Source organism: Cryptotermes secundus, unplaced genomic scaffold (genome assembly GCF_002891405.2).
Source record: "Cryptotermes secundus unplaced genomic scaffold, Csec_1.0 scaffold56, whole genome shotgun sequence".
NCBI classification, from domain to species: domain Eukaryota; kingdom Metazoa; phylum Arthropoda; class Insecta; order Blattodea; family Kalotermitidae; genus Cryptotermes; species Cryptotermes secundus.
Window position 1 is genome coordinate 1,909,960 of NW_019744407.1, and position 25,976 is coordinate 1,935,935.

At 40.4% G+C, this 25,976-nt stretch overlaps 1 protein-coding gene across 2 annotated transcripts in view; it reads left to right on the forward strand.

Annotated features, from left to right (window-relative positions):
- The first annotated feature begins 2,500 nt into the window (after positions 1-2,500).
- LOC111874670 (frizzled-10) overlaps positions 2,501-25,976 on the forward strand; it is a 44,961-nt gene continuing 21,485 nt past the window's right edge. Inside the window, exon 1 of one of the 2 annotated variants that reach the window (XM_023870367.2) lies at positions 2,501-3,110. In XM_023870367.2, the coding sequence (XP_023726135.1) occupies positions 3,081-3,110 (30 nt within the window). In that variant the 5' untranslated portion in view covers positions 2,501-3,080. Of the gene's footprint in view, positions 3,111-18,379; positions 18,675-25,976 lie in introns of those variants that run through there. The other variant, XM_023870366.2, reaches the window with a different exon arrangement.

Sequence of the window (25,976 nt, forward strand, 5' to 3'; positions counted from 1 at the left end):
ATAATCTGGTATTTCATTGGTACCTGCTGAAAATTTCCCCCTAAATTTCTTCACCACTTACAATATCTCGTTTTCTGTCACTGGACAAATAAACATGGTTTCATTACAGGTATTTATTCTCTGTGGTGTTTTACAGCACAACATCGTACTATTATTTTGTTTGACAAGCTTTCCTACTATGTCCACGAAATATAAATTATACATTTCAGCTATACGCTGTGGATGAGCCTCTTTCCTTGTCCCGCACTTTAGTTCTATTCCCAGTTCCCTTTGCAGGTTATTTCCTAATTCCTTATTCACTATTTGCCACATTGCTCTAGTTTTGTTTTTTTCATTAGCTATATGCCTATAATTTTCCCTCTTCTTAGCTTCCTTTATTACTTTCTTAAATATCAGTCGATATTTATGTATATACTCCTGTTCTTTTCCTGTAAGATTTGTTCTCTTTTGCAAACTATTCAACCAACTCATCCTTTTACTGGACTTTCTTATTCCCTGAGTAACCCAACCTTTCTTTTGTTGTTTAGCCTGGTTAAGTAATTTTAAGGGGAAAACCATATCAAAGTAATAATGGAAAGTATTCATAAAAACCTTGAAATTCCCATTTACATCGGATTCTAAAAACACATCTTGCCACGATTCTTTGTTTAAAATATATTGCAGTTCTTCCATGCCTCCTTCATTAAACATTCTCCTCCTAACTCTTAATGGTCTCCTTACAAAATTCTCAGTACATATAGATAATACTTGAGCATAATGATGTGAGAAACCTAGCTCCATTGCTATTGATGGTAGTAATTACTGTTATTTATAATGATTACATCGGTCAGTGATTTAGTATTCTTTGTAGCTCTAGTCTGGACCTCCACTGTGTTTACCAAATTATATACATGCAAAAGATTTTTTAGTTCATTTAATTTTACAATCTCCTGCAAAAAATTCATATTCCAGTCCCCACATAAGATTAACTGTTTTCCTTTCATACTTAATTTTTTAATCATTAGTTCCAGTTTCCTTAAAAAATCTTTAAAATTTCCATCAGGTGATCTGTATATACAAATTACAATAATTTTATAACCAACAATTCTATCACTGCCATTTCAAAGTTTTTTTCCTCATTCATATCTTGGAAATAATTAACTTCTTTTGTTTCTAAACCTCTTTTTACATAAATTCATGCTCCTCCAGCATAGTGCATAGACACATGGAATTCATGCTCCCAATATGCCCTTTTGTGAATTTTTCTCTTCTGCTTGAAAAAATTAACCTGTTTAAAATGTTTACATTTTCCACATATGCTGCAATGACAAATATTTGTTGAATGCCAGTTTCATATGACCTAACTAACTTCATGGACCTGAGCCATTCTTGAGAAGCCACCAGTTGTGCACCTACTCCAACATTTTCCGGAACCCCTGAGGTTCACTATTGTGTTCACAAGAGCCCTCCCAGTTTCATATTACCTTACTTTATAAAACTATATCGCTGAAACTTGTGGTATAAATTGGTGTCTTCAAACTTTTAGTCTGCATATATAAAAGTATGAACAACAAAATGGTTTTCGAACCTGCAGAAAAGAGAGATTAAGGAAATTAAAATTTAATTCAATGGTAGATACTGTTGTCACTCTACATTTAAGATTCAGTGTTCACATATTGTCTAGTAAGTACTGCATAACAAGAGCATAATTTCAGACAGCAGTACTATGAGAAAGGGAATATGCTTGTGCCCTTCACATTTTGTGTTAATGTAATCAGTGAGTATATTTCCCTAGAAATGAAAGAGAGAAATTTAAATTAATCATTGCTTTAGTATGGAATCAGATGTATGCAAACCAATGCATCTCCATTACAAAAATCATGGAGTCATTAAATAATCATGTTTAGGGAAACAATTGCTGCAAGAATCAAAGGAACAGCGCACACAAACTCTGGGGATGATATATCATTTCACCTGTTTTTCCACCTTTTATGCACACAAATGGTAGGGGGAAAAATAATATTAGGTGAACTATGACACAACAAGGGGTACGCGGTAGCGTACTTGGTTGAGGCGCTATGATACAAGCCGGAAGGTCTCGGGTTCGAGTCCCCATAAGGTCATTGGCCTTTTTTTCAATTGACCAAATCCTTCCAGCCGCACTATGGCCCTGAGGTCGACTCAGCCTCTAACAGAAATGAGTACCAGGAATTAATTAAATAATTTTCCTTGGGAGTAAAATATTTTATAACGTAACTCCGTTGTGGCCTCAAGTAATAATTTATAATCACAAAGTAATGCATATTTTCTTTGCTTCCTACAACCTTGGACCAGAAATACATTACCACTGTACAGTCGCCTTTATTATAATATGTTTGCCATAAAAATTAACCGCTCATCAGCCACACAACAAACGCGAATGTAAATTTGGTTGCATATATACAAGGGTTGGCTTGTTCCAAAGGTAACCGTTAGATGGAAGAACATATGCTGGCACTTCGTGGTCTCATTTATTATAATCGGTGCTTATGTTTAGACATAACTTTTTTACAAGACACAAATCATAACTGTGGAATTCTTGCGAGAAACAAGATAAACTTTCGCTTGTCACCGAACAAGAAAATCACTAGTTCCGTAAATTCGTCACATCACATTCGTGTTATATCTAAAATATTTAGACGTTGAAATTGTAACCTATAACAGCATAACATGATTTCATTTCACGAACCATTGCAAAGTTGGTACTTTCACGTTAAAAAATCGGAGGCGCTTTGCGCAGGAATGGATAATAAATTTATGATATTCTAAAAGGATTGAATTTAAAGTGAAGTGGAACGTAATTATGTCTAGATATAACAACAGTGTTATATGTGTATAGGCATACAATTCTTCTGGTAGCTCCCTCCAGAGTAATCGTCCAAACCTATTTTCTTGAAGAATTGTTAAATCGACTTATGCATCTTGTGTTTGCTTACGTAAATGCCAAAACAAACTGGTGACCTTCAAGTCATTGAATGACATGAAGCTTTCTTTGGATATTTCGTACAGTGCTCGGTCTCTTCATGCGGTGATATAACCTATAATATACGAGAAACAAATGTATGGGCATACGTAAAGGGACGGCATTTAAGGTATGTCTCAACACATGTACGAGTATCAATATTGTGTGCTTAGAACTTTTGATTGATAAGCTAAATTTGGATGTTGTTTGGATGACATTCATCAAGTTCCTATACTCTCCAGCACTTTTCTCCACCTCCCACCGAGTTTCGAATTCCGTGATAACTTCAACTCTAGTCTCAATCAAAATTACTCCATTTATTATTTTGCAGTTAACAACAGTACGAATCCCTTATCAGCGCCAGTAACATATGATGGTGGAATAGGCCGCTCCATAGCTCAAGTAGTTAGTCGCTGGCTTCCCACCGCGGCGGCCCGGTTCGATCCCGGGTTTAGTCAAGTGGGATTTTTTGTGGACAAAGTGGCGCTGGGGTAGGTTTTCTCCGAGTACTTCGGTTTCCCCTGCCAATCTTCATTCCACCAATTGCTCCACAATCACCCTCACCCTCACCACATGAATTAGAAATTCATCAGAGTACTTATTATGTATCGGGGTGTTAAATGTTGGTGGTACCCGACCCTTAGGAATGGCTTGGCCTTGGATTAAAACATTAATCGGTTAATCTTAGTCGTAATTTTAAAGGCATTAAATTTCATAAATTCCTAAGGCTTGTTGTAATTGGTAAAAATAACTCACTGAATGCTGATTACTGCTAGTATTTAACTGATTGGCTACGGTGAAATGTATTTGCAAAACCAGACATATTTATTAGCTACAATGAATATCACAAAGAAAGGAGGGGTGGCTATAATGGTTGCCTAATATTTATAAAAATCTTACCCTTTATGTAATACTCTATTGGAACAAAATGTTATGTTAGTTGTACAGAAATTATAGAAGTACTTCTATACAGCTACAATGATGTGTTGTACTCATATATGTTTTTATTATTGCTACATATTATCACGTGATGGAGTAACTATAGGCAAGGAAAGGACAATATTGGGCGCCAAATCCGAACGACTGTCCAGTGAAATAGCTCTATCTCGGAAACCGTTCGGAATAGGACACATGTATATACACACTTTTTTTTTTTTGCTTAGATTGCCCGATACTATGACCTACCAGAATAGTGAGTTTTCCTCGTAGGACACTCTGTATAGTTAAAATTGGGTAAGAGATAGGTACTGGATAGGATGTGATAAGAAACTTGTTAAGATATGTATTAGGCGATAAAAATACTCTGTGGCCTATAGTCCGCAAGCGAACTATACCGACCGAGCGACCGCTGCTTGTCGGCGAAGTTAGTGCCAACTTTAGCGGATAAAGAATGTCATGTGGTCAGCGCAACAGATCCCCAAGGCCGTTAATTTTGGTTTTATATACCGGAGCCCCTATTTCCTTGAAATAACTCCTCAATTATCTTCACGAGGCTGAGTGGACCCCGTTCCATACCAACTACTTCTAAAAAAAATGTGATAGTGCCGGGAATCGAACTCTGACCATTAGACCACAGAGGCGGCCTGGTAATATGTGATAAAAAGTAAAATAGTGAAGGATGTAAATTAAATGTACTGCATTAATTAAAATCTAGGCACTCAAGTCTAAGTTCGAGAACTGGGTTCGTAGTACTGAACTGCTGGTCACAGTTGTACTTACTCTTGTTAAGTTGTGGGTATTGATGCGATCAGTCCATATTGTGCTACAACGGGGCGTTGTTGTTCATGTGTGTGGTTTATTTTCCGGTCTTGGTAATATTGGTACGGGCTGTACGTACCAGGAGTCTGGAGATGTTTCAGACCGTGAAGTTTTGTCAGTGTTGTAATCTTTTGTACCATGCATATAGTTTGTGTTTTGTCTCTATCTGGAGCTGGTATTTTTTTTTTATCTTGGATGCTGCGAGTATTGTTGTGGAGTGTCCTTACCTTTTACCTTTTAACATTTACCTACTTACTTTCACATCCTTTTGCAATCCGTTGTTCACAGTCATCCAANGTGTTTCAGTTTATCGTGTCTCTTCTGCAAATGTGTATTGATATTATCACGTGATTATGGCTGTGTGACTAATAATAACTTGTTTTGGATTGGATGATTGGATTTATTAACGTTTGCGATCTCTCTTAATCACAGCCTAGGACTCGCTCCATTCTGAGTGGACGACTGACTCCATTTTAGTCTAGTCTGTCTTCTGCTGCCTTTTCCTACCTTCTGTCTTCTACTCTGACTGTTACTGATTGACTTGGTTCTTGTCTGAACTGCGTAGCGGAATGGAGGGAAGTGTTCGTTGATCTCTCGTTTACAAGGAAATATGTTCCGTGCGGGGTTGCTCCAATAATCCACCTCCATGGAAACGTGTTTGTCAACGCGTTCCCTAGGATGGGTCCACATGTCACAATGTTTTGATGTAGATACGTGAACTACAATGTACTATGTATATCAAGTTTATGAACGAAAGATTGTTCATATTATTCGTAGCAGATGGGTCGAAACATCTGCCACTGCTTAAGATTCGGTAACTTGCAGGACCTTTGAGAAGAGCGAAAACACTAGGACTGAAGAGTTCAGAATCTTATTTTAACAAATGATCGGACTTCCGTTAAATTCTCAACGGGCATTGCACTGTAAATAAATGGGACTAAAAAACAAATAAGACGAAGATGAAATACTGAATTGCATGTTACAAAAACAGTTAAACTGGGATTGATAGCCCCCTTATTAATCTCACTTTATTTGTTCTTAACTTTTTTCGTTATTTATAGCCATACTTAAGCTGTTCATTCTAATAAAATAATAACAGAATTTGATACCTTGCGGATTATGGTACGCCTATTTTCACACGTTACATTGGGTTCAACAGTAATTGTTAATTATCTGATTCTCTGATGCAAAATATAATTTAATTTGAAGCTATGCCACAGATATTTTACTTAACTAGCTTCATTCCCTTGAGGAAATTGATCAAGAGATTCCAAGCTACTAGAAAACCGGAAAATTCACATTGTACTTGCAGAAGTTCGCCGTTGTCTCTACTGTTCTGAACCTGTTTGATAAATCCTGTTTTCACGACATATTTCTCTAAATTCTGCGTTTTTATCCTTTCACCTATACCTAGGTCCCCAACTAGTCCCTTCCGTTGAAGTTTTCCAACCAAACTGTTTGTATGTATATTATGTATGTATACTATTTCCTCCACGCTTGATACATTGTGTTCTCAGATCATTTATATTGTACATATAGACCCGTTGCTAAGCAATGACTTTGTAAAAACACTTGAATAAATGAATGTATAAGGGGCGGGCCTTCTTGGCCCTTGCACCGCGACCTACAGTGATCTATTGTGCCTCCCCTTCTGATTATCCCCTCAAAATCCTGCGCTTCGAATGAAGCGTAGGATTTTGTAGGCGGGGACGTCGAAATAGTCACTTTGTTCCATAAAATATTGACCCAAGTGGCGCAATCTTAAATAAGCTAAGGCCTCACATTCGCACAGGATATGTTGTGCTGTTTCGTTTTCTTCTGGACACCTCTCACAAGTTGGACTGTTATTTAGTCCCAATTTGAAGAGGTGTCCTTTGAGGTGACAGTGTCCTGTAAGTAGTCCTGCCACCCATCGTAGCTTGTTCCTGTTTAACTTTAACAGTACCTTCGCTCTTTTAGTAGAGGGTCCTCGTATATGTCCCTTTGCTTGCCTGAGTCCTGTTAAGGATCCCCAGTATTTCTTGTGATTCATATTTGTCCAGTCCCTGATTGCCTTTCTGGCAACTCCTTTAGAGATGCCACAGGCTGGTTCAGGTCCTATGAACGGATGTTCAGCTCCAATCTTAGCCAATTGGTCTGCTATTTCGTTTCGAGCAATACCCAAATGCCCCGGCACCCATATCAGTTGTACCCTGTTATGTTTGGCCAGTTCCATGAGGGTTTGGTGGCAATCGCAGACCAATTTTGAGTTTATCTGGGGGTTTGTCAAGCGCTTTAAGTGCAGCTTGGCTGTCAGAACGTAGATGTTCCTATTTCTATAGTTCCTATCTAGATTGTCCATAATACATACCTTAATGGCATATACTTCTGCCTGGAATACTGTCGTGTACTGCACAAGGCTGAAACTATCAGAGCAGTCCCCCTTTTCTATCGGGCCATGTAAAAACACTTGCTACTAGACAACAGATTCCTAACATTCACCAATGGACTAACTGGGAAACGGTGTTTTCTGCGCTGTCCGCTAAGCAAAAATTGAAGAGCAACAGAGGAACGGTGTTTTCTGCACCGTCCATGCCTAGATGTTATAAGTAGGACTATTTGTGAGAGTGAGTTAGTGCAGTGCAGTGCAGAGAAGTGAAGAGTTGGTTGATGAGTTAGTTGGCTAGAAAACTGCAGTTCAGTCGTTGTGAGCTGTTGCTGTTAGAAACTGGTAGAGATGACACGAGATAGTTCGAGAATTAAAAGTAAGGGGAACGTTCAACGTTGAAGCCGTTACCAGGCAACAACTGGTGAAGACACTGCAGACTGAGAAGACTTAGTACGTGCTGTAGTGAACTGCTGAGTGTGTGAATTAACGATAGCTCTATGGTTAATTGTAGTTACGATCTGTAAGTGACCAAAAAATCCAATTACCAATCCAAACCCTGTCTGTAGTTACTAATACACACAACAAGATCATACTTCCCGTTCCTCGGCACTGTATAGTTTCGATACTGATACTGTCGTAAAATAAGGAACTGAAAAAAAAAACCAAGTATTTTCCGTACAGTATTTACATGGATTAAGAATAACAAATTGCACAAAAAAAAATAATTCTGTGATGAAAGTCTCGTTGTTGACACTTAGCAACTATAATTTTTGATCCTGCAGATACACACTTAGCATCTCATAGAGGCCAAAATGGGTCCGGGATAGTGTAATTTTATGATGGTTTACACTTAGTTCGATGATTCTCAACAGGAACCAGCTACGATGGGTGGTAGGACTACTTACAGGACACTGTCACCTCAAAGGACACCTGTTCAAACTGGGACTAAGTGATAGTCCCACTTGTGAGAGGTGTCAGATAGAAAATGAAACAGCCACACACGTCCTGTGTGAATGTGAGGCTTTAGCTTCTTTAAGACTACGTCACTTGGGTCAGTACTTTATGGAACCAAGTGACTATTTCGACGCCCCCACGTCCAAAATCCTGCGCTTCATCCGAAGCGTGGGGTTGCTGAGGGAATAATTAAAAAGGGGAAGCACAATGGACCACTGAGGTCTAAGTGCAAGGGCCGAGTAGGCCTACCCCTTCATACATACACATACATACATAGTTCGATGATTTATATTCATGAAGACAGAGATAAGAAAGACGAAATTGTCCCTATACTTCATTACTTGAGCACAACACCATGAAGACTTAGCGGAGAGTGGAGGTGTAGCTCCACCGTTCTTGACCCCGACACTAGATGTAGATGATTGGTTATCTTCACGCTTTTTCCCTCGGCGATATCGCCCCCAGTAACCACTGGATATGAGGCTGGGTGGCCCCAGAGCCGGTCTTGTCGCTGTGGAGAAGAGAAAAACCTTGCCCCTGAAGGAAATCGAACCCCGGCTGTTCACCCCTTAGCCTGTCACTCTACCGAATGAAATGACGAACAGTAAATTGTAACTTTGCAAAATTTGAGGGTTTCAGAGCGGTAGTTGTGAAGAGTTGTATCTTTTAGGATATAACAGAGTACACGGTGTTATATCTCAGGAGAGAGAAGTCTTCAGTTGTAACTTTAATTTCTTCAGGCATAGGACAGATGAGTTAGAATTTGTCTTTTTAGGAGTAAGAACGGCAATATTTATTATTATTATTATTGTTGTTATCATCATCATCATCATCATGACTATAAGTCATGTGCCTCTTTGTGTCGATTTCCAGTGAAGGCTCCTGCTGAGAAAGATACATCACGTAATTATCCTCACTATTATCACTGATACCATTATCCTCATGCCTTTGGAACATCATTAAACACACCACATTACGAATCTATTGAGCCTGTGGACGGGTGTTGGAGAGAAGCTTCTTGAAGTTTTCAGTGATGGTTGCTTATAGGAAAAAAGAATGAGAAGAAGGCATCAGCGCATTGTAGTAAAGCAACTTTCTGGGCGAGGAGCTATAAAGCCAGAGCGGGTTCCAGCCCCTTGCCCTTCAGTCTCTCCTCTCCTCAGCATTCCATCTGCCGCAGCAGGCTAAGGTATAATTACGCTGCCATTAGCTCGCCCTTACTCCCTAATTTTCGCAGCCTATTGTTGCTTCTACCTCGAGGCAGTGGGCGAGATTCCTTCCATAAAATTTATTACATGTTACCTGGCGGGACCGAATGTAATTTTTGCTTCCTTTGCCTTCATACCTCTCGGTTTTGTCGGACCCGGCTGGCCTGCTGACTGGCTGGTTTGGAAGAATAGGCAAGCGAGCAAAGCGAAGTTGTCCTTCACGTCTAAACAAGGGCAGCCAGTAAAGCGAGCATCAATATCGAACCATGTAATTTCCAATGTGCACAGAAACTGATAAAATAAAGTACTTCGAAGCAGCGCGAAGTCTGTATATATGCTGCTCTCCTTTATCTTCCATTCTCTGATTTCATGCGTGCTACATGCCTCGCACATCTCATTCGCCTTAATTTCATCATCGTAAAAGTATTTGACAAGGAGTACAATTTACTTGTTACATATTGTGGAATTTCATCTTCCGTCCAAACATTCTCCCTAACTCCCAGGCCTCTATAAACGCTGTTCTCTTAACGTCAGAGACGAAATTTATAGACCAATTGATAGTAATTCTGTCTGTATTGGGCATATATTTAAGACGTTCATGTAAAAGTGAGAAAAGTTTTTTATAAAATCTCGGAGTGGCCATACTATAAGGTGAACAGATTTCCCCCCTCTTTCATGTCTAAGGAAAATAGAAATCTGAGTCCAAGTACAGATTTATAACAAAGATCGTTAATTAAAATGGCAGCCAATACGTACGCCTAATGGTGAATACTGAAAAGAGGATTCTATCACCTTCACTTGTATTACTGCTGATGTGGCAAAAATATAAATGTTCTCATTTAAGAGGCTGAATTATGTCTGGATATACGACCAAAATTCTCGTCGGAATTAGCAAGACAATATTACAACTACAGTTGAACATTAAAAGTATCTATTTGTGCTAGCACTTATGCCATAAAAAGGGGTGAATTCCTTTCAGTGGAAGATCTTTTTGGCATACAAAGGACTGCCGGTTGTTCCTTTGTGTTATTTATATCGCTAGGAGTAGCCAGTTGCGCAGCAGAGTGGCGTTAACTGGTTGGAGTTTTGATCTCAGAGGCGGACTGGGGAGAAGGGAAAGATCTGACTTCAGGGAAGTTTGGAAGGAAGAAAGAAGGCGAAGGCAAATCCACAGATTGTGTAGCTTCTAGTCAGGAGAATAAACGAACATGACTAGCAAATTCCCCAGTAGTTTGTTGAGTGGTTATTTCATTTTTATGTTTACTTATTTATTCGTCTATATTCGTACAACCTGCATGTTTACATCCGACTATTTTAATACAAGCAACATGAAGGTGGCAGTATTTGAAGAGTCGTTTTTAGTATTCGCTTTGAAATGCCTAGTAAACTAATGAAAATTCCTAACCAGAATTATTTGTCTGGAGTTGTAGGGAAGGCAAGAGCGAAGAAATCAGGTTCCGTGTGTTTCCTTATATTAGTGAAATATGGGGAACAGCATTTGATAAGTTATTTCATAAGCTGTTTTAAATTAAGAATTAAATTTGTATAGCGCATATACAATTTTATCAAATTTGACGAATTATATTTACAAAATGTAAGTACGTATTTAGTGTCACGTCGAAAGACAATATTAATATTAAGATGACGAAAACAATATTTTTTAAGTCGAAACCTTCTTCTTCTTGAAAATATATTCCCATAACGAACCTTAAATAAAATAAAATAAAATAAAATAAAAACGAAGACAGCACACACACACATACCCAGCAGGCCCAGCAATATAACACACGCAGTCACAGGAGTAAGACACAACACAAAGCACAATACACATGAAATAGGAAGAATACTCCGACAGNAAGGTGAATAAAGGTATGCACTGTAAGGCGGTCAGAATAAATCATGGCCATAAATCAGTGCAACAGGACGCTAAAATATAACATTATTAAATAATAAACTGAGACCAATATATTCAATCCAAACATTGAACACAGATGCTCAGAACATTAGTATAAACCGAACTAAAATTTCTTCTTTTTTGTTCTTTAAAGTAAGAAAAATAGCGGCTAATCCTATTTGAAGCTAGACTCCCAACATATTACCACTGGCTGATAAATAGTATTATCTCCGAAACGAAAAAGCTATAAAACTTTAGCTCTTTTAAAGAAGTGTACTTTTCATTCAATAATCTGATCTTCGGCTCCGTTTAATACCATCCTATTGCAGTTCACAACTTGCACTGTGGAATGGAACAACAAACACTAAGCCTGTCAGCCTGCAAAGCAATTTCATCCATTCCTTTTAAGTGTTGGAAAATACTATTTTCAGTGGCGTTAAAATTAAAACATAACTTCTTTGACAATATAACAAATATTACAGGAATTGTTAAACAGTTAAACATACAAAAAGAATACAAAAACAAGGAAATTTTCATACTTTGGATAACAATAATAATAATAACATAGTTATCATTCTATATATACAAATTAGGCCGCGCCATAGCTCAAGCGGTTAGTCGCTGGCTTCCCATCGCGGTGGCCTGGGTTCGATCCTGGGGTCTGGTCAAGTGGGATTTGTGGTGTACAAAGTAGCGCTGAGGCAGGTTTTCTCCGAGTACTTCGGTTTCTCCTGTCAATCTTCATTCCACCAATTGCTTCACAATCACCCTCACCTATCATCTGGGGCTGGTACAGTAGGTCAGAAGTGGCCGCTGTACAAGGGACTTAGTCCCACCGATTGTTGCAATCGAATGGATAGCATTGCAACTTGTCCTCAGGAGACTTCGGTTTAAATGTAGGCCAGAAGCTCGGTTTCCCTCTAGGCACAACAGATAACTGTGGTCGCGGTGCAAGGGCCAAGAAGGCCCACCCCTTGTACATTCATTGGTTGCCATGTGGATCTCTGTCCCTCCAGATAAACCCCGAGATAGTAGGAATCTACCTCAACTAGGCCACGACCACTTCATTCTGTATCCTTTCCAATTATCTGCTGACAATGTGGTCAACAATCCAGAAATAAGTCGATAAAATTGTGGCTATTCTAGGATTAGAAACTAAAACCAGAATCTGAAGAACCTTCGGAATCCTACTTAGGGCCTTCATTGTCTGAGGTTGAGAACCACCGACCCCATAGGGCAGGTACTTCTTGAGAAGTTGAGGGTCGCAGATTTACTCAAGACATTTCCGGAATTTTAGAATGTTGAAGGCTACATTACCGTGTTTACAAGAGCCCTCCAGTGGACTCACTACTGTGGCAATCTTCGCATTCTCTGTTTAGGATCCATTTTGATATTTACTTTTAATTATGGCTAGGTCTCCCTTCAGGTTTTCCAATTAAAATTTTGTACTCACTTCTGCCTTACCTCTCCACGCGTGCTATATGTCTCACTCATCATCTACCTTGATTCAATGCACATGTAATATTTGGTGAAGGATGCAAATTATGAAGCTCATTATTAAGAAGTCTTCTTAATTGCAATTACTTCCTTTCTCTCAGCATAATTCTCATATAGCCTTGTACCCGGTCCCCCCAAGACACCTTTCAGAAAACGGCGGTAAGAACCCAATAGTTGGCATCCAGATGGCGTTGCTGGAGAATAATAACACACAAATGAGTATTTTAGTTTGAAATGGCAGTAAGACCGCTGATCACAGTGCCGCGCCGTCTAAGGCATGAACCGTCTTCGCCAGCTCCAACACTGAGATCGTGTGTTCGAAACCCACTTGAGGCGTGGATGTGTGTGTGCGTTTATTCTGTTCTTGTGTTGTTCTGTGTATAGGTAGAGGCCATGTGACGGGCTGGTCCCCCGTCCAAGGAGTCCTACCAACTGTGTATATGATTAAGAGACTGGAAAGCGGGCAAAGCCCAACAAAGGGCTATAGAGCCATAGATATATAGATGGATGGATGGATGGATGGATGAATGGGTGGTTAGATAGATAGATAGATAGATAGATAGATAGATAGATAGATAGATAGATAGATAGTTAGTAATACCTCCAGTGGAAGCCAGAATAACGCAAAGGATATAACAACTGGCTTCGGGTTTGATGACCGAGGGGTCGGAGTTTGAGTCCCTTTAGGGGGATATTTTTTCTCCTCTCTATGTCGTCCAGACTGGTTCCGGGGCCCATCCAGCCTCCTATCAAATGAGTACTGTGTGCTTTATCCCCGTGAGTAGAGCGGCCGGTACGTGAATCTGACCACAAACCCTCCCCCTACGTCTTTGTGGTGTGATGTTTAATTAATTAAACACAGGGACACTTTTACTCTTATTTACTGACGCTCACATTCTGTCACGGAATAACCAAATGATGCTGTAGAAATTTTAAATGAAAATACAGGGAAAGAAAATGTTTATGGGATTCAACAAAATCAATTTTATAAACTACAGTCAAAGAAGAACGATACCTGGGAAGAAATCGACGAGCTGTTTATTTGCGAGGGATCGGATGCTACGAAAAAATGCGTTTCACTGTTGTCACCGTTCAGGCGTAAACGGCAAAAACAGCGGATGAGAAATGCTGGAGCGGTTGCGATAAGTCAGACTTCAGCTACATTCAGAAATGTGGAGACAACACCGAATTTCGCCAAATGCGAAAGTTCCTTGCAGTGTAGACGAGTCCTCAAACAGCGAAGAAATATTCGGGAAAGTTTTGACGCATTCTTTTGCGTTCGTTCTCATAGCGTGCGTCTGAGGGCACGCAGTAGCGTAGTTGGTCGAGGCACTACGCTACAAGCCGGAAGGACGCGGGTTCGAGTCCCGATGAGGTCATTTGATTTTTAATTGACCTAATCCTTTCGGCCGAACTATGGCCTTGGGGTTGACTCAGCTTCTAACAGAAATGAGTACCACAAATCTTCCTGGGGAGTAAAGTGCGGCCGGCGCGTAAGGCTGACAACGTCACTGTCATCTGTAGAAAATGTGGGAGCCTCGAAGTCTCACAACCCTATGAGCCTCCACGGCCACTTACAGGGATAGCTGTATGTTTCAAAGCCCCGTTCTTAAGTCTAGGTCCCATACAAAATAATTTAATTGTCAGCAGCTGAGTACACAAGCTTATGAAGAATAAAATGGCCCTTGTATCGCACGCCTTTCTTATGTTAAGTTGAGCGTTTGTGTGTCGAGGACCGAGTGTATGTTAATTTTCGCGTTTTTGTAAAGAACACAGGAAGAAATGCGAATCTGAACTGAATGGCAGCAAGAATTTCCCGATATTAGTCAGCTCTTATTTATCTATTTGCGATTGCAGTTTTGATTGGCTAACTGTTCGCACCAAAATATTTTAAGTCCGCCGGGCAGGGACCGCCATTCCGCTGCTTCGTCACACGGGCTTAACACTAAGTAACTCACTTTCTTCAATTAAAGATAAAAAAGGTTAAGTTGTCCCTGTTCTTAATTATGCACAACATGATGAAGATGTGTGGGGGAGTGAAAGTATAGCTCCATCATTCTCGACCTCGGCACTAGATTAAGGTGAGTGGCTAGCTTCACGCCTCGGCCGCTTTATCCCCAAGGAAAGAGCCTTCCGTATCTATTGTTTAGTACAATGGGTGGGCCCCAGACGCTTTGGAGAAGAGGAAAATCTTGCACCGTCGGGAATCGGGCCCTAGCTGCCCATTCCGTAGCCCGTAGGACGTCACTATATCGACTGAGCTATCCTGGCTTTCTGTGTACCTTGAACACTGGAGTAAATGAATAAATGATGACAGATAATGCTATTTAACAGCTGTTGAGTTCGTGTAAGGACAACCCTCCTCTTCTACGTGTTGGAAACAGAAACGTGTTATGCTGTGGCCTGTAGCCAGTGTCATTCCGACCCTGACCGTGAGCATACGTATTGTACATACAGATTGGACAGCCCTATTTTGCCGCGGTCTTCAAAAAGCTTGAACTGAACCCACGCCAGTGTTAATTTCCCCCTCCCCGTAGTGCGGCGGGCTCTTTGTTCGTAGTATGGAGCTGAGCCACATTCCGTCATGCGTGACAGCGCGCCGCGGACAGCGCTGAGCTGAGCATGACCAATCACAGAGGCGGCGGGCAGCTAAGCCAAGGACTGAGAGAAAAACGGTGGGTTCGTGTACTAGGCGTCAGCACCGTCTCCGGGATCGTTTTCCGTAAGCCAACAATTACTGCTGTCCCGCTTGTAAACAAACAGTGAATTGGCGAGGATTAACTTAGTATGACAGTGAGTGGCCTATTTTGGAGCACTGTTCCGTGATGTGCTTGTCGAGCCTATGAAAATTTTTGAATGAATATGTCAAAAAAGAAGAACTTTGTCTTCTGTGATATAATGCCATGTAGTCCGGTAAATTCAGCCGACGTTTCGTATGAACACGTCGCCTCCATTTTCAGGGTAGAAGAATAAGCCAAGCAGAAACCAGTAGGTAGCAAGCATATGCGACATGTTTCTCCGAAACGCCAGTTGACTTTCAACAGACAACACGGCGTTATATGCCAGAAGATAGAACTCCCACTGGTGTGGGAACCTAAGTCCTACAAAGCTGTCAAAGTTTTGAGCCCGTCTCTTCGATTGGTACTTAGAAGTAAGATGTTATTTTGCGTTATAGTTTGCCCACAGCGTTTTTTTTTTCTATATTACCTCGGTAGTGTCTCGTGTGACCGTGGATGGTGCGAAGTTTGAATCTTTGATTGCCCATAACATCTTCATCCTTCTCGCCTCAGAATTCATAATGATCTTGTCACTTCTCAATTGACGTTATGTAATCTATTAAGTTAATTCTAATAAATAAACCAACTCCGCGGACTAGAGCACCTGGAAAGTTAATAGGCGCCCAAATACAAAATAATTTCTTGCCTTTATGCGATTCGGAGTTTCATTACCTTACCCGCAAGAGCAAGCCATTGGGCTTTACCTGAGAGAAGTCCACAACCTCCCATCTTATTTCTTTAAGATCTATTGTAATATCATAATATTTCAATAGGTCTCCTTCTTTCAGACTTCCCGCCCAAAAATTTGTAAAAAAAAACGCATAATCTTTCTCAAGTGTTTCACGTCTCCAATCTATTCAACCCCCCTTGATTTTATGATCCAAACAGTGTTTGTGAAGAACATAAGTTTTGGAACTCATGCAATTCTATCTAGCCTTCCATTAACTTTTCTTATTAGGTCCAAATATGTACCCTCCTCAGCACCGTTCTCAAACTCTCAGTCCATGTTGGATTTGTGATTCTCTCAGCGGTGAGAATGAATAGAGAGATATAAGGCCGTGTAGTCGGTAAAGTTCACTGACTTTCCACAGGAAATACTGCATCAGTTTGTAAGCCACGTAAGAAAGCAACAGTAAGCAGGCAATAAGCCTGGCGAACTCACTGCCTCTGTTGACCGCCTTGTTCTTACTGCTTACTTGCGTCGGTTAATCTTCTACCCTGAATATGGAGGCAGTATGTTCCTGCGAAACGTCAGTGGACTTATGCCGGGGTGAATGGCCTTACATCGCAGAACACAGTGCTCTTCAGGCTCGAACTATGTGCTTTCCTTCGTGCGATAGATCAAATTTCACAAAACTTTACCACTGAATTTATACAGTAGTTTCATATGTTTTAATTATTGCGTTTGTGATCTGCTACATAGAAATTAAATATTCTTAACTGAGTGGTAGGAACTATTCTCTGAATTTAGTCTGCTCTTAATTCTTTCATGATTTTAATTTTTTTTTTTACCGTCACTCCAAGTAATTTGAACATTGACACATTTGCGAAGAGTGTGTTAACCACGTTTCTATTTATTTATTTATCACAAATATCTACTTTTATAAAGACTGCTTGCCCGTGGTTCGCTATAGATATCGAAGTCACGTGGACGAGAAAGCAGTGATTATGGCACGGAATGAATATGGGTTCGAGACCCATCTTTAGAGTAGGACTTAACAGTGGATGGGAAATTCTCGTTTTTATACTCCTTCACTCTCACACTAAAAATTTCACATTCACTGTCACTAGTGTTAATCAGCTCTAAGATATGTATTCTACTCGTGATTGGGAGCCACAATAAAACTCAGATAATCCAGTAGAAAGTGTGAAAATTAATGAAGACGTATTTAAATTTGAGGTTACGGTTTCAAGCCTCCGCTCTCTTACATGCCTGAGGTGACTGGAACGACGCAAGAAACATTATTCCAAGAAAATATAGTTAGGAAGGCTTCATTTGGCTGTCAAATAGATCAATGACAACAGAGAAAATTAATTTTGAGTATGTATGAAATACGAGATTTGAGGTTCTGATGGCGGTGACTGATGAGTACAATCTTCTGGGATGTGACGCCGTGTAGTCTGACACATATTTACCGATGTTCCAACTCTTCAGACCAGAAGGCCAGAAGACGAAGACATCACGTTTCTTCGAAATATCGGTAAACATCTATCCAACTATACGTAGTCATGTAAGATTTGAGGCTTTCACGGCAGTGACTATGAAGAAAACAGTCTTCTGGGATTTGGCACCGTGTATATGTGGTATGCTTTTACCGGTTCTCACGGTCTCTTCGCTTGCAGATTTCTTATATTTTTTCTTCTACCCTGAAGATGGAGGCGATACGTTCCTCCGAAACGTCGGTTAACACCACATATACACGGTGCCAAATCCCAGAAGACTGCTTTCTTCTTTATGCGTAATCACTTCGCAGAGTACAGTAATATTCACGTGTGAAATATTTGTATTGCATAATTTTTCGTAAAACTCCCAAATGAAACCAAGATTCGCTGCTGCCTCATGAAATGCAATGGGATACTATAAAGAATAAGCTGCAATATTTAGATGCTAAAAATTGTAAATCAGCATAAAGATGTTTTTCAGGAATATTGTCAGGAATGTTATTTTAATAGTTTAATACAATCGTCATTATGCCCCATCAGTAAGGAGAAGAAGAAAACCATATTCATAGTACCAGCTCCATATTTTCTTGCTGTTTGGGAAAACACGACAAGCGAAAATGCACTGGAATTACTTCCACTGACCTAATCACAATTCAGAACCGCTGGCAAATGCTAGTGTTTGTAGCAGAGACGAGTCTGCCTTTGATTAACTAAAATGCTTGCGGTTCAAAGCCACCTTTGAGGAGACCGAAGATACCCGAAGCTCTCCGAAACCAGAATCCTAGTAACGAGTTGTCTGAGGCAGCAAATGTAGTAGAGCATTCTTCGGCAAGAACAATAATTACTGTGCCTTTGACGTTGAGTTGGGTCGGACGACTAGTGTTGTCTTGCTGGATGGATCATGGGGACGACTAAAGCGCTGTTTCTACTTCTGATTCTGATACTGGAGATCCGCCATGGCTGGACACGTAAATGTGAGCGGATATCTCTCCAAATGTGCCAAGACATCGGATACAATCTTACCTCCATGCCCAACTTCATGGGCCACGAGGATCAGCTAACAGCCAACAGAGCGGTAATTATTTTTGCTACCAGACTGAGTGATCTTGTATTCAAGTTCATAATATCTGCATGTGCGTGATAAAGGATGTATAATATTCAAAGGATTTAACATTGTAGTGAGTATTCAATTGATCATCTCTTCGTTTATATTGGCCTTTTTTTTCGGTTAGAGATTCTTTGAAGTGTGCGAGAAAGAGAACGGAAATGAAAACGTGAAAATTACCCTCCCAAGCTACCGATCTCGTATAGTTTTACCTTACATTGTGTAGTGATGTTACATAGTCGCGCATATAACTAATGCAGAGATGACGTCTGATATGTAGTCATCATTCATTTTTACGAAGTTAGTAGTCGTTTATATAATAAATAAACTCCAAGCCTTTTTGGGAACCCGAAGGTTCATCACCTTGTCCTCAAGATTCCATTACTGGCCCCTATCGTGAGTTCAGAAAACTTCAATCCACTCATTCCCACCCGATGTGTTTTAATAGTATTCTTTCATCGACGCTTAGATCTGTCAAGCGGTCCATTACCTTCAGGCTCATATGGAAATTTATTTGAAACTGTCGGGGTCGTGTTTAGTGCTTGCGGATTCAGCATCTCCACATCCGCGGAAGGAAATTGCTCTAGTAAATAACGTCTTGTTAAATTTAATTTGTTTCATTGTGGTCCGTCACACTAACAGGTTTACAATTAAGTTTATTTCAGTCCAATGTGACATATGCTTCCACCACTTTAGCACTTAGTTACCCAACATGTTTCGATTCATAATGAATAATCATCAGAGGTATGCCTCTACGATCAGGAATCCACTAATACGTAAAAGTTTTTAAGAGTAGAAACACTTAAAACATTTATGATGCTCACAATGTGTAGTGAGCTACACATAGTGAGCATCATAAATGTTTTCACGTCCCGGCCGCTTTACCCCCGGGAAAGAGCCCCTGGTACCCATTGTATAGGAGGTTGTTCGGACCCCAGAGCCTGTCTGGACGATTGGAGAAGTGAAAATTCTTAAGCCTACCGGAACTCAAACTCCGACCCCTCGATCGTCCAGCGCGTAGCCAGTCGTTATCCCGGCTCCTAGCGTCATTTCATATAATTATATTATATTGTAGCATCCTGTTGCACTTTTCACGTAGTATCAGTTTTTTTTTTCAGAAGTCTCACGTGCAACACTAATGTTCTATAAAACTTATTTAAAGCTACATGTTTCGCCCAATGAGGACATCATCAGGTGTTAAAATTTGTGGGTGAGGATACTGCTGTCTTCTGTATTGTTGATTAGGTTGTTAGTATATACACGTATTCCCCTCAATGCGCATGTGTGTTGGAGGTGGTGGGTTTTGTTCCTTCCCGTTGTATTATGTTGCGTGTCTTATTTTGAAATGATACCACAAGCTCGATTGTTACACATTTAACATTTAGCCCAATGAATTCTGAGGGCCATTCGAATAATGTTTAAAAATTAGGGTCCTACAGCACAAAATGCATTTCCATTCAAAAGCCGAAGCGATCATTGCTGCTTAGGGAAATAAACACTGTTTATTTTGAGAATCATATGGATGTTAAATAACACGTATGGTAAGTACCGTGCTTCAGAAGGTTAAGGGAAGACTTCCGACATCTGCAAGAGAAATGTGAAATAGTTTTATTGTAATTAATAAAATAATATATGTTATCGTACTCCTAATAACTACTTAGGTAATATATATTTGCAAATGGGAATGGACTTGGATTTACAATTTAAATATATAGGAAAGTACTAGGAAGTTCCCTTCTTACGTTCCTGCTTCATGTCCACTTTCTTTCGCCCTTGATTTGTTTCTTCTACTTCACTGAATCACGAAAACCTTTGGTGATCGTGTCGTATTCTGATGCTGTTGAGCTCAAAATTCCGGCCCTTGTGTAAAGGTAAAGGAAAAGTTGTCTCTGTGCTTAATTAAACAGCACGCCATGAAGACGTATGGGGGACTGGAGGTATAGCTCCGCCATTCTTGACCTTGGCACTCGATGATTGGAGATGCTTTCTAAGGTCTAGGCATTTTATTTCCTTGACATATGCAGGGTCTGTAGTTTTTGAGACACAGAGGAGCGCCTGTGAGTATGGTTCCAGCTATGACAGCTATTATAGACGCTGTGTACCTGCTTCAGAACTTTTAGACGTCTTCGAAACGTTTTCGTTAATGCAGCAAGGTTAAATAGTGGCTCAAAATTAGTCGCGTGAACATTTGAGAACATCAGATTATTATTTAGCTGCTGTTTTGGACCTTGTGCTTATGTACATAATAAAATAAACTGTTTCAGTGTCTGAGCACAACGCCATGAGGAAAAATGATAGAATGTAGATAAGTTCCGTTCATTCTTAACCTCGTACTTGAAGCAGACGCGTTGTCCGCCTCACACCCCGGCCCCTTTTCTCTGATACCCACTGTATAGGAAGCCAGGTAGTTCCCAGAACTTCTCCGGGCTCGGTGGTGAAAAAATAAACCCCTTTATCTGCCAAGAAGTGAACCCACATTTAAAACCCGTAAAATACAGTTTTCAAGGGAATAGTGTTTTTGAATAATATTCTTTTTATGGTCAGGCTAGCTCAGTCGGTATAGCGACGGGCTACGGACTAGATGGTCGGGGATCGAGTCATGGCAGGGACGAGAAATTTTTCTCTACTCCGTAAGGTCCGGACCGGCTCTGGGACCCACCCAGCCTCCTACTCACTAGTTACGGAGGGTAACACGGCTGGGGCGTGAAGCTGGCCGCTTACGATGGAACTATACCTTCACTCGCCCTTATGCCTTAATGGCATAGAGCTTAATTAAGCACAAGGACAATTCTGTATTTACACTTTATCATATTTAAGTAAATTCCCTTTTAACATGTTCGAAATTCTTAAGGATTAGATGCTGATGCATATATTAAACACACAGAAGCTAAAGAATTCAGGTTTTGTGAGAGTAAAAAAACCAGGAAACCCCCCTTAAGACAAAAGTACGATTACAAGTGCCTAACATCAATATGATTGAAAGTTTCTCACAATTCTGACTTCTAATTAATTGAGCACTACCGAGCAGGGCCTTCCATTTCTCTAATTCTTTTTTTTTTGTTTCAAGGTCATATCAAATAATATAGTTCTGACCGTGCATATCCTTTCAAGTTCAATTGTTGCAGTCGAAGTTGTTGGTGAAAAATAACTCTCATGTAATCAATATTTAAACTTTAAATATACCAGATTTTCAGATTTACATTTTCAGTTCTTCAGTATACCATCACGCGTCCCACTAGTTTACAACTTTTCAGATTACTGAAAACACTTTTGAACAGTCACGCTGGTCCTTAACCCCAAACTTGGTTGCCATGTAGAAAACAACCGGTCTTTCATGCTTAAAATAAAAATAGCGCCATGTAGGATCTCTCCATTGTGGAGAATGGCACTTTATGAGTAAAAGCAAGTAACATCCTTCGTGTCTAAATATACTCTTCCCCCTCGACCGCTGCTCCGGAGAGAAGAGCGGAAGTGTCTTTGTACAGCCCGGCGTTACGCACCAGCGCAGACCTCCAGAAAACTAATTGTGCCTGCTGAGACTTCAGAGGCGGAACATTTAATAAAAAAAAGTATCTACTCCATTTATATCTAGTTTTACGAAGCACGTGTAAAAACAGAAGAGTCTTCACAGTGTTCAGGGCCGAGCAAACTTACAAATATTGTGGCCGCAACTTTGACACGACAGTTTTAAATGCGATACGGATATTCGTAATGCCACTGGTATAAACTGGACGCTCGAAGTTCGATTCCCTGCTGTTGGACATACTTCAGCAACAGGGAAACGGTGAAGAAAGCAGTGAGGTTTGATCCTTGGCAGGGGAATTGGCCATCCTCAGAATTTTCTCTGAGTCTCATCAGTTGAGATATTTCAGAAAGGGACTTTTCACGACGGCTTTGGGGATCACGTAATTTCCGAGAAGCTGACCACACTCTCCCATTTGCTTCCGAGTTCCAGAACAATGTTCTTCAGTATTTCAACGCACCCTATACACAACTATGATTTGTGACTTGGGGGCAGATGTAGCTTCACATTGACTTTTACAACGTTTATTCAATTTAAACAGCATTTATTATTTATCTCAAGAGATTTTTGTCACATGCGAAACTCGCATAGATAATTATAAAATTTTCAGCCGTTATGAAGCTAATGCATAAAACGAAGGTTCATCCACGTCACTTATTTTTCGGAATTCCTAATGCACAAATGGCCAGCCATTGTCGTTGACACTGTCGGATACCGGTTGAGATGTCGGCGGCCATCGGAGGTTACGGTTTATTTCTTGTTTATTAACATCTGGAGTCATTTGATAGGTTAGTATTTCATTAGCCGTAATTATTTTTGGTAAGATGCAATCATGCTGTTGCTTTATATATTTATCGGGATTACCGAAAAGTATGATTACCTACAGAAATATAGTTACAAGTAAACCGAGAAATGTGTTACATTGTCAATTACTTTGAATCGTGAAATAACAGCCAAAAATCGAAAAAAAAAATTAAGAAATCGTCTTTCAATCGAAATGGATGTTTTTTGTGCCATATCAAAACCATACACAAACTAATAACTGAAAGACTGTGGACGTCTCGTTAGGTTCACTAGACTGTATCCTACTGGAATGACGGCGAAAACCGGCTCCACTTCTTTTCTTTAAGTAACTTTTGTTGTAAATCTGGCACCTGGCAGATGCACCGTTCTTGTTTAATGCCAAATGTACACGTTTAAATTTCTTTGTGTTATTATGGCACTTAACCGTTTCCATGTTGGATTTTAATTAGAAACCTTCTTTTGTTAATATAATTCCATGATAACGTGAAATTTGTTTGGTAGAAAAGTTACGAATAGTTAGCTTTTAAAGTTGAGAGAAAGCAAGACTCATTTCTTTAATGACCTTCTCGCACACCAAATAAATACAGAGCAGAGGAACTGGTGTTTCTGAATGAGATAACTTGCTCTGAACATGGAAAGGGTTAGTGTTACTGAAAATAACAGACTGGAAAGATTTCTTGATTATTTGGTGTCATTTCTGCCATACGATAAGCCTATCCTTAGGGACTATATTTTATTGTTCTATATGCAACCACTATCGGTATAGGTATTCACGAGTAGGATATAGGCCTGTCATATCTTTACGTATATGTGGTACAATTGGTATTAACTGGTTTCCGTGATATGAAGTAAATTTAATATTATGGCTATTTAAATGAGCACAATTTCAGTACAATAATGTGATTATTCACGCAACGTGTGTTATACTTACAAATCGACTTGTTATCTACAGTATTGACCTTCAGTGATGGAGAACTCATTTGTCAATATGACCTATTTTAAAAGCACTGAAACATCTAACCTGCTGAGTATTTTGAATAGGTCTCCCAGCTGACCATGGCCTTAATAGTATTGTCAAGTGTAGGGGGGTACGCGTGACGAAATGGCGGGTTATAGTTCGGATGATTGAATATATTAGCACTTGGTTACACACTCTCTTAATTACACTCAAATTACAGCGTTATTGCTAATTTACATACACCTCATAATTCACGGTTACACGTACACGCTAGTCCTCTCCTGGTAATGGATCTCAACACAGAGATTAGCCCTTAAAATCATTCCAAATATTGCATATATATTAAGGTCTTCAATTACCCTTTAAATCTTCACAGGTATTCTACGAACTTCCCGTTGCTGTTACTTAAACACTCAAATAATCTTAGATACTGAAATCTGTTCTGTCTGTAACTGTCGTTATATAGCTTCCGCACTGAACACGCAGAAAACACCCTATACTGTTGGAACGTGTTTAGTCAAAGTCAAAGTCACATTGAGACTGACGGTCAGTCACTCAGTAAGTCTTGGTGTCGGGCCCCATCTGGGGCTCATGACCAGACATTAATTATTGCCGTTTGACAGTTACGGTTATATTTTTATGGGGCGCCCTCTCTGACGAGAGGACGGGTCTATCTTTTGCATATGCTGCTGGCCCTTGCCAGCGCGGTCTTTCTCGGGTCCGAGTCCCTTGGGACTCGCGACCATATTTTACTGTCTCAGATCTGAGACTGGAACGTGTTTACCGAGCGATCGCATAACAGAGGTCATGGCGCCGACCGCATAGAAAACTCCGCACTCCCATTGTTGCCTTGCGTGTATTCGGTCGCGAAGTGTTTAACCGTCAGTTACCTAGCAACAGTGTGTCCATCCACGTTACAGTACTGTGACATGATGTCTGAACGCCGGAAGTGTGCAGTTAGAAAAGCATCGCAGAGTCATCCATTCTAGACCATGGCCCGATAGGCACGTTTCTGCAGCAACGAATAGGCTTGTGGAACCCAAAGCGATGCTACGAAATTAACATACATTTCTATGGAGATGTCGATTTCTGTAGACCAACTTGGTACGGAACGCGTTTCCGTTTCAACGGACAAGCAACAAATGTTCTCCATTGTTACCGGAGACTATATAAGCGGCCGTGTAGAGAAGAACGGAGGAATTCTTCATTCGTCACTCGTCCTTAGAGATTCGTAAGTCGTTCGTAGAAGTTTTTTTCCTTTTCCTTGGCACTACATTCGGTAGGAATCCTTGGGCGGTGATCAGTTCGTCGCAAGGCCTCTACCTGTACACAAACCCAGAAAAACGCACACACACAAACTAAACATCCATGCCCTGAGTGGGATTCGAACCCACGATCCCGGTTTCCAAGCGAGCGAAGACAGTACATGCATTAGACCGCTCGGCTACCGTGACCGGCAGGTTCATAGAAGTTAGCGATTCGTAAATCAGAACCAAGTCAGTCACAGTAAAAGAAAGTCTAAAAGAGAAGACAGCCGCAGTCCAATAAAGAATGGAGCGAGTTTTAGGCAGTCATTGATTGTAATTAAGAGTGCGTGTAATGAAGGCTTCAATAAATCCAGTCATCCAATCCAGAACCCGTTTTTATTCGTCACGGAACACCGGACACGTGACAGTATGATTACAGCTGGCAACGTAGGATCTTGATTTGCTTGTTTGTTGATTCGAATACCGCCTAAGCCTAAGGTGTTAGTGGGGTTTCCTCGCCGCCTACCTGTACTCGCCGTTTTCACTGTTTACCTGAACTGGTATGTTTTTCAGGCAAAAGACTTAGAGCCTTTCTCTGGGTTGCGACTGAACTTGAAAGATCCCTCAGAGGCACTTGGGAGGGTATGATCTTGCTTAGGGACTCCCGAAGGTGTTTCGTTTACGGCAAAACCTTTTGCTGGGTATCAGGGGACGGTCTCTTTTGTTCCCCCCCCCCCCCC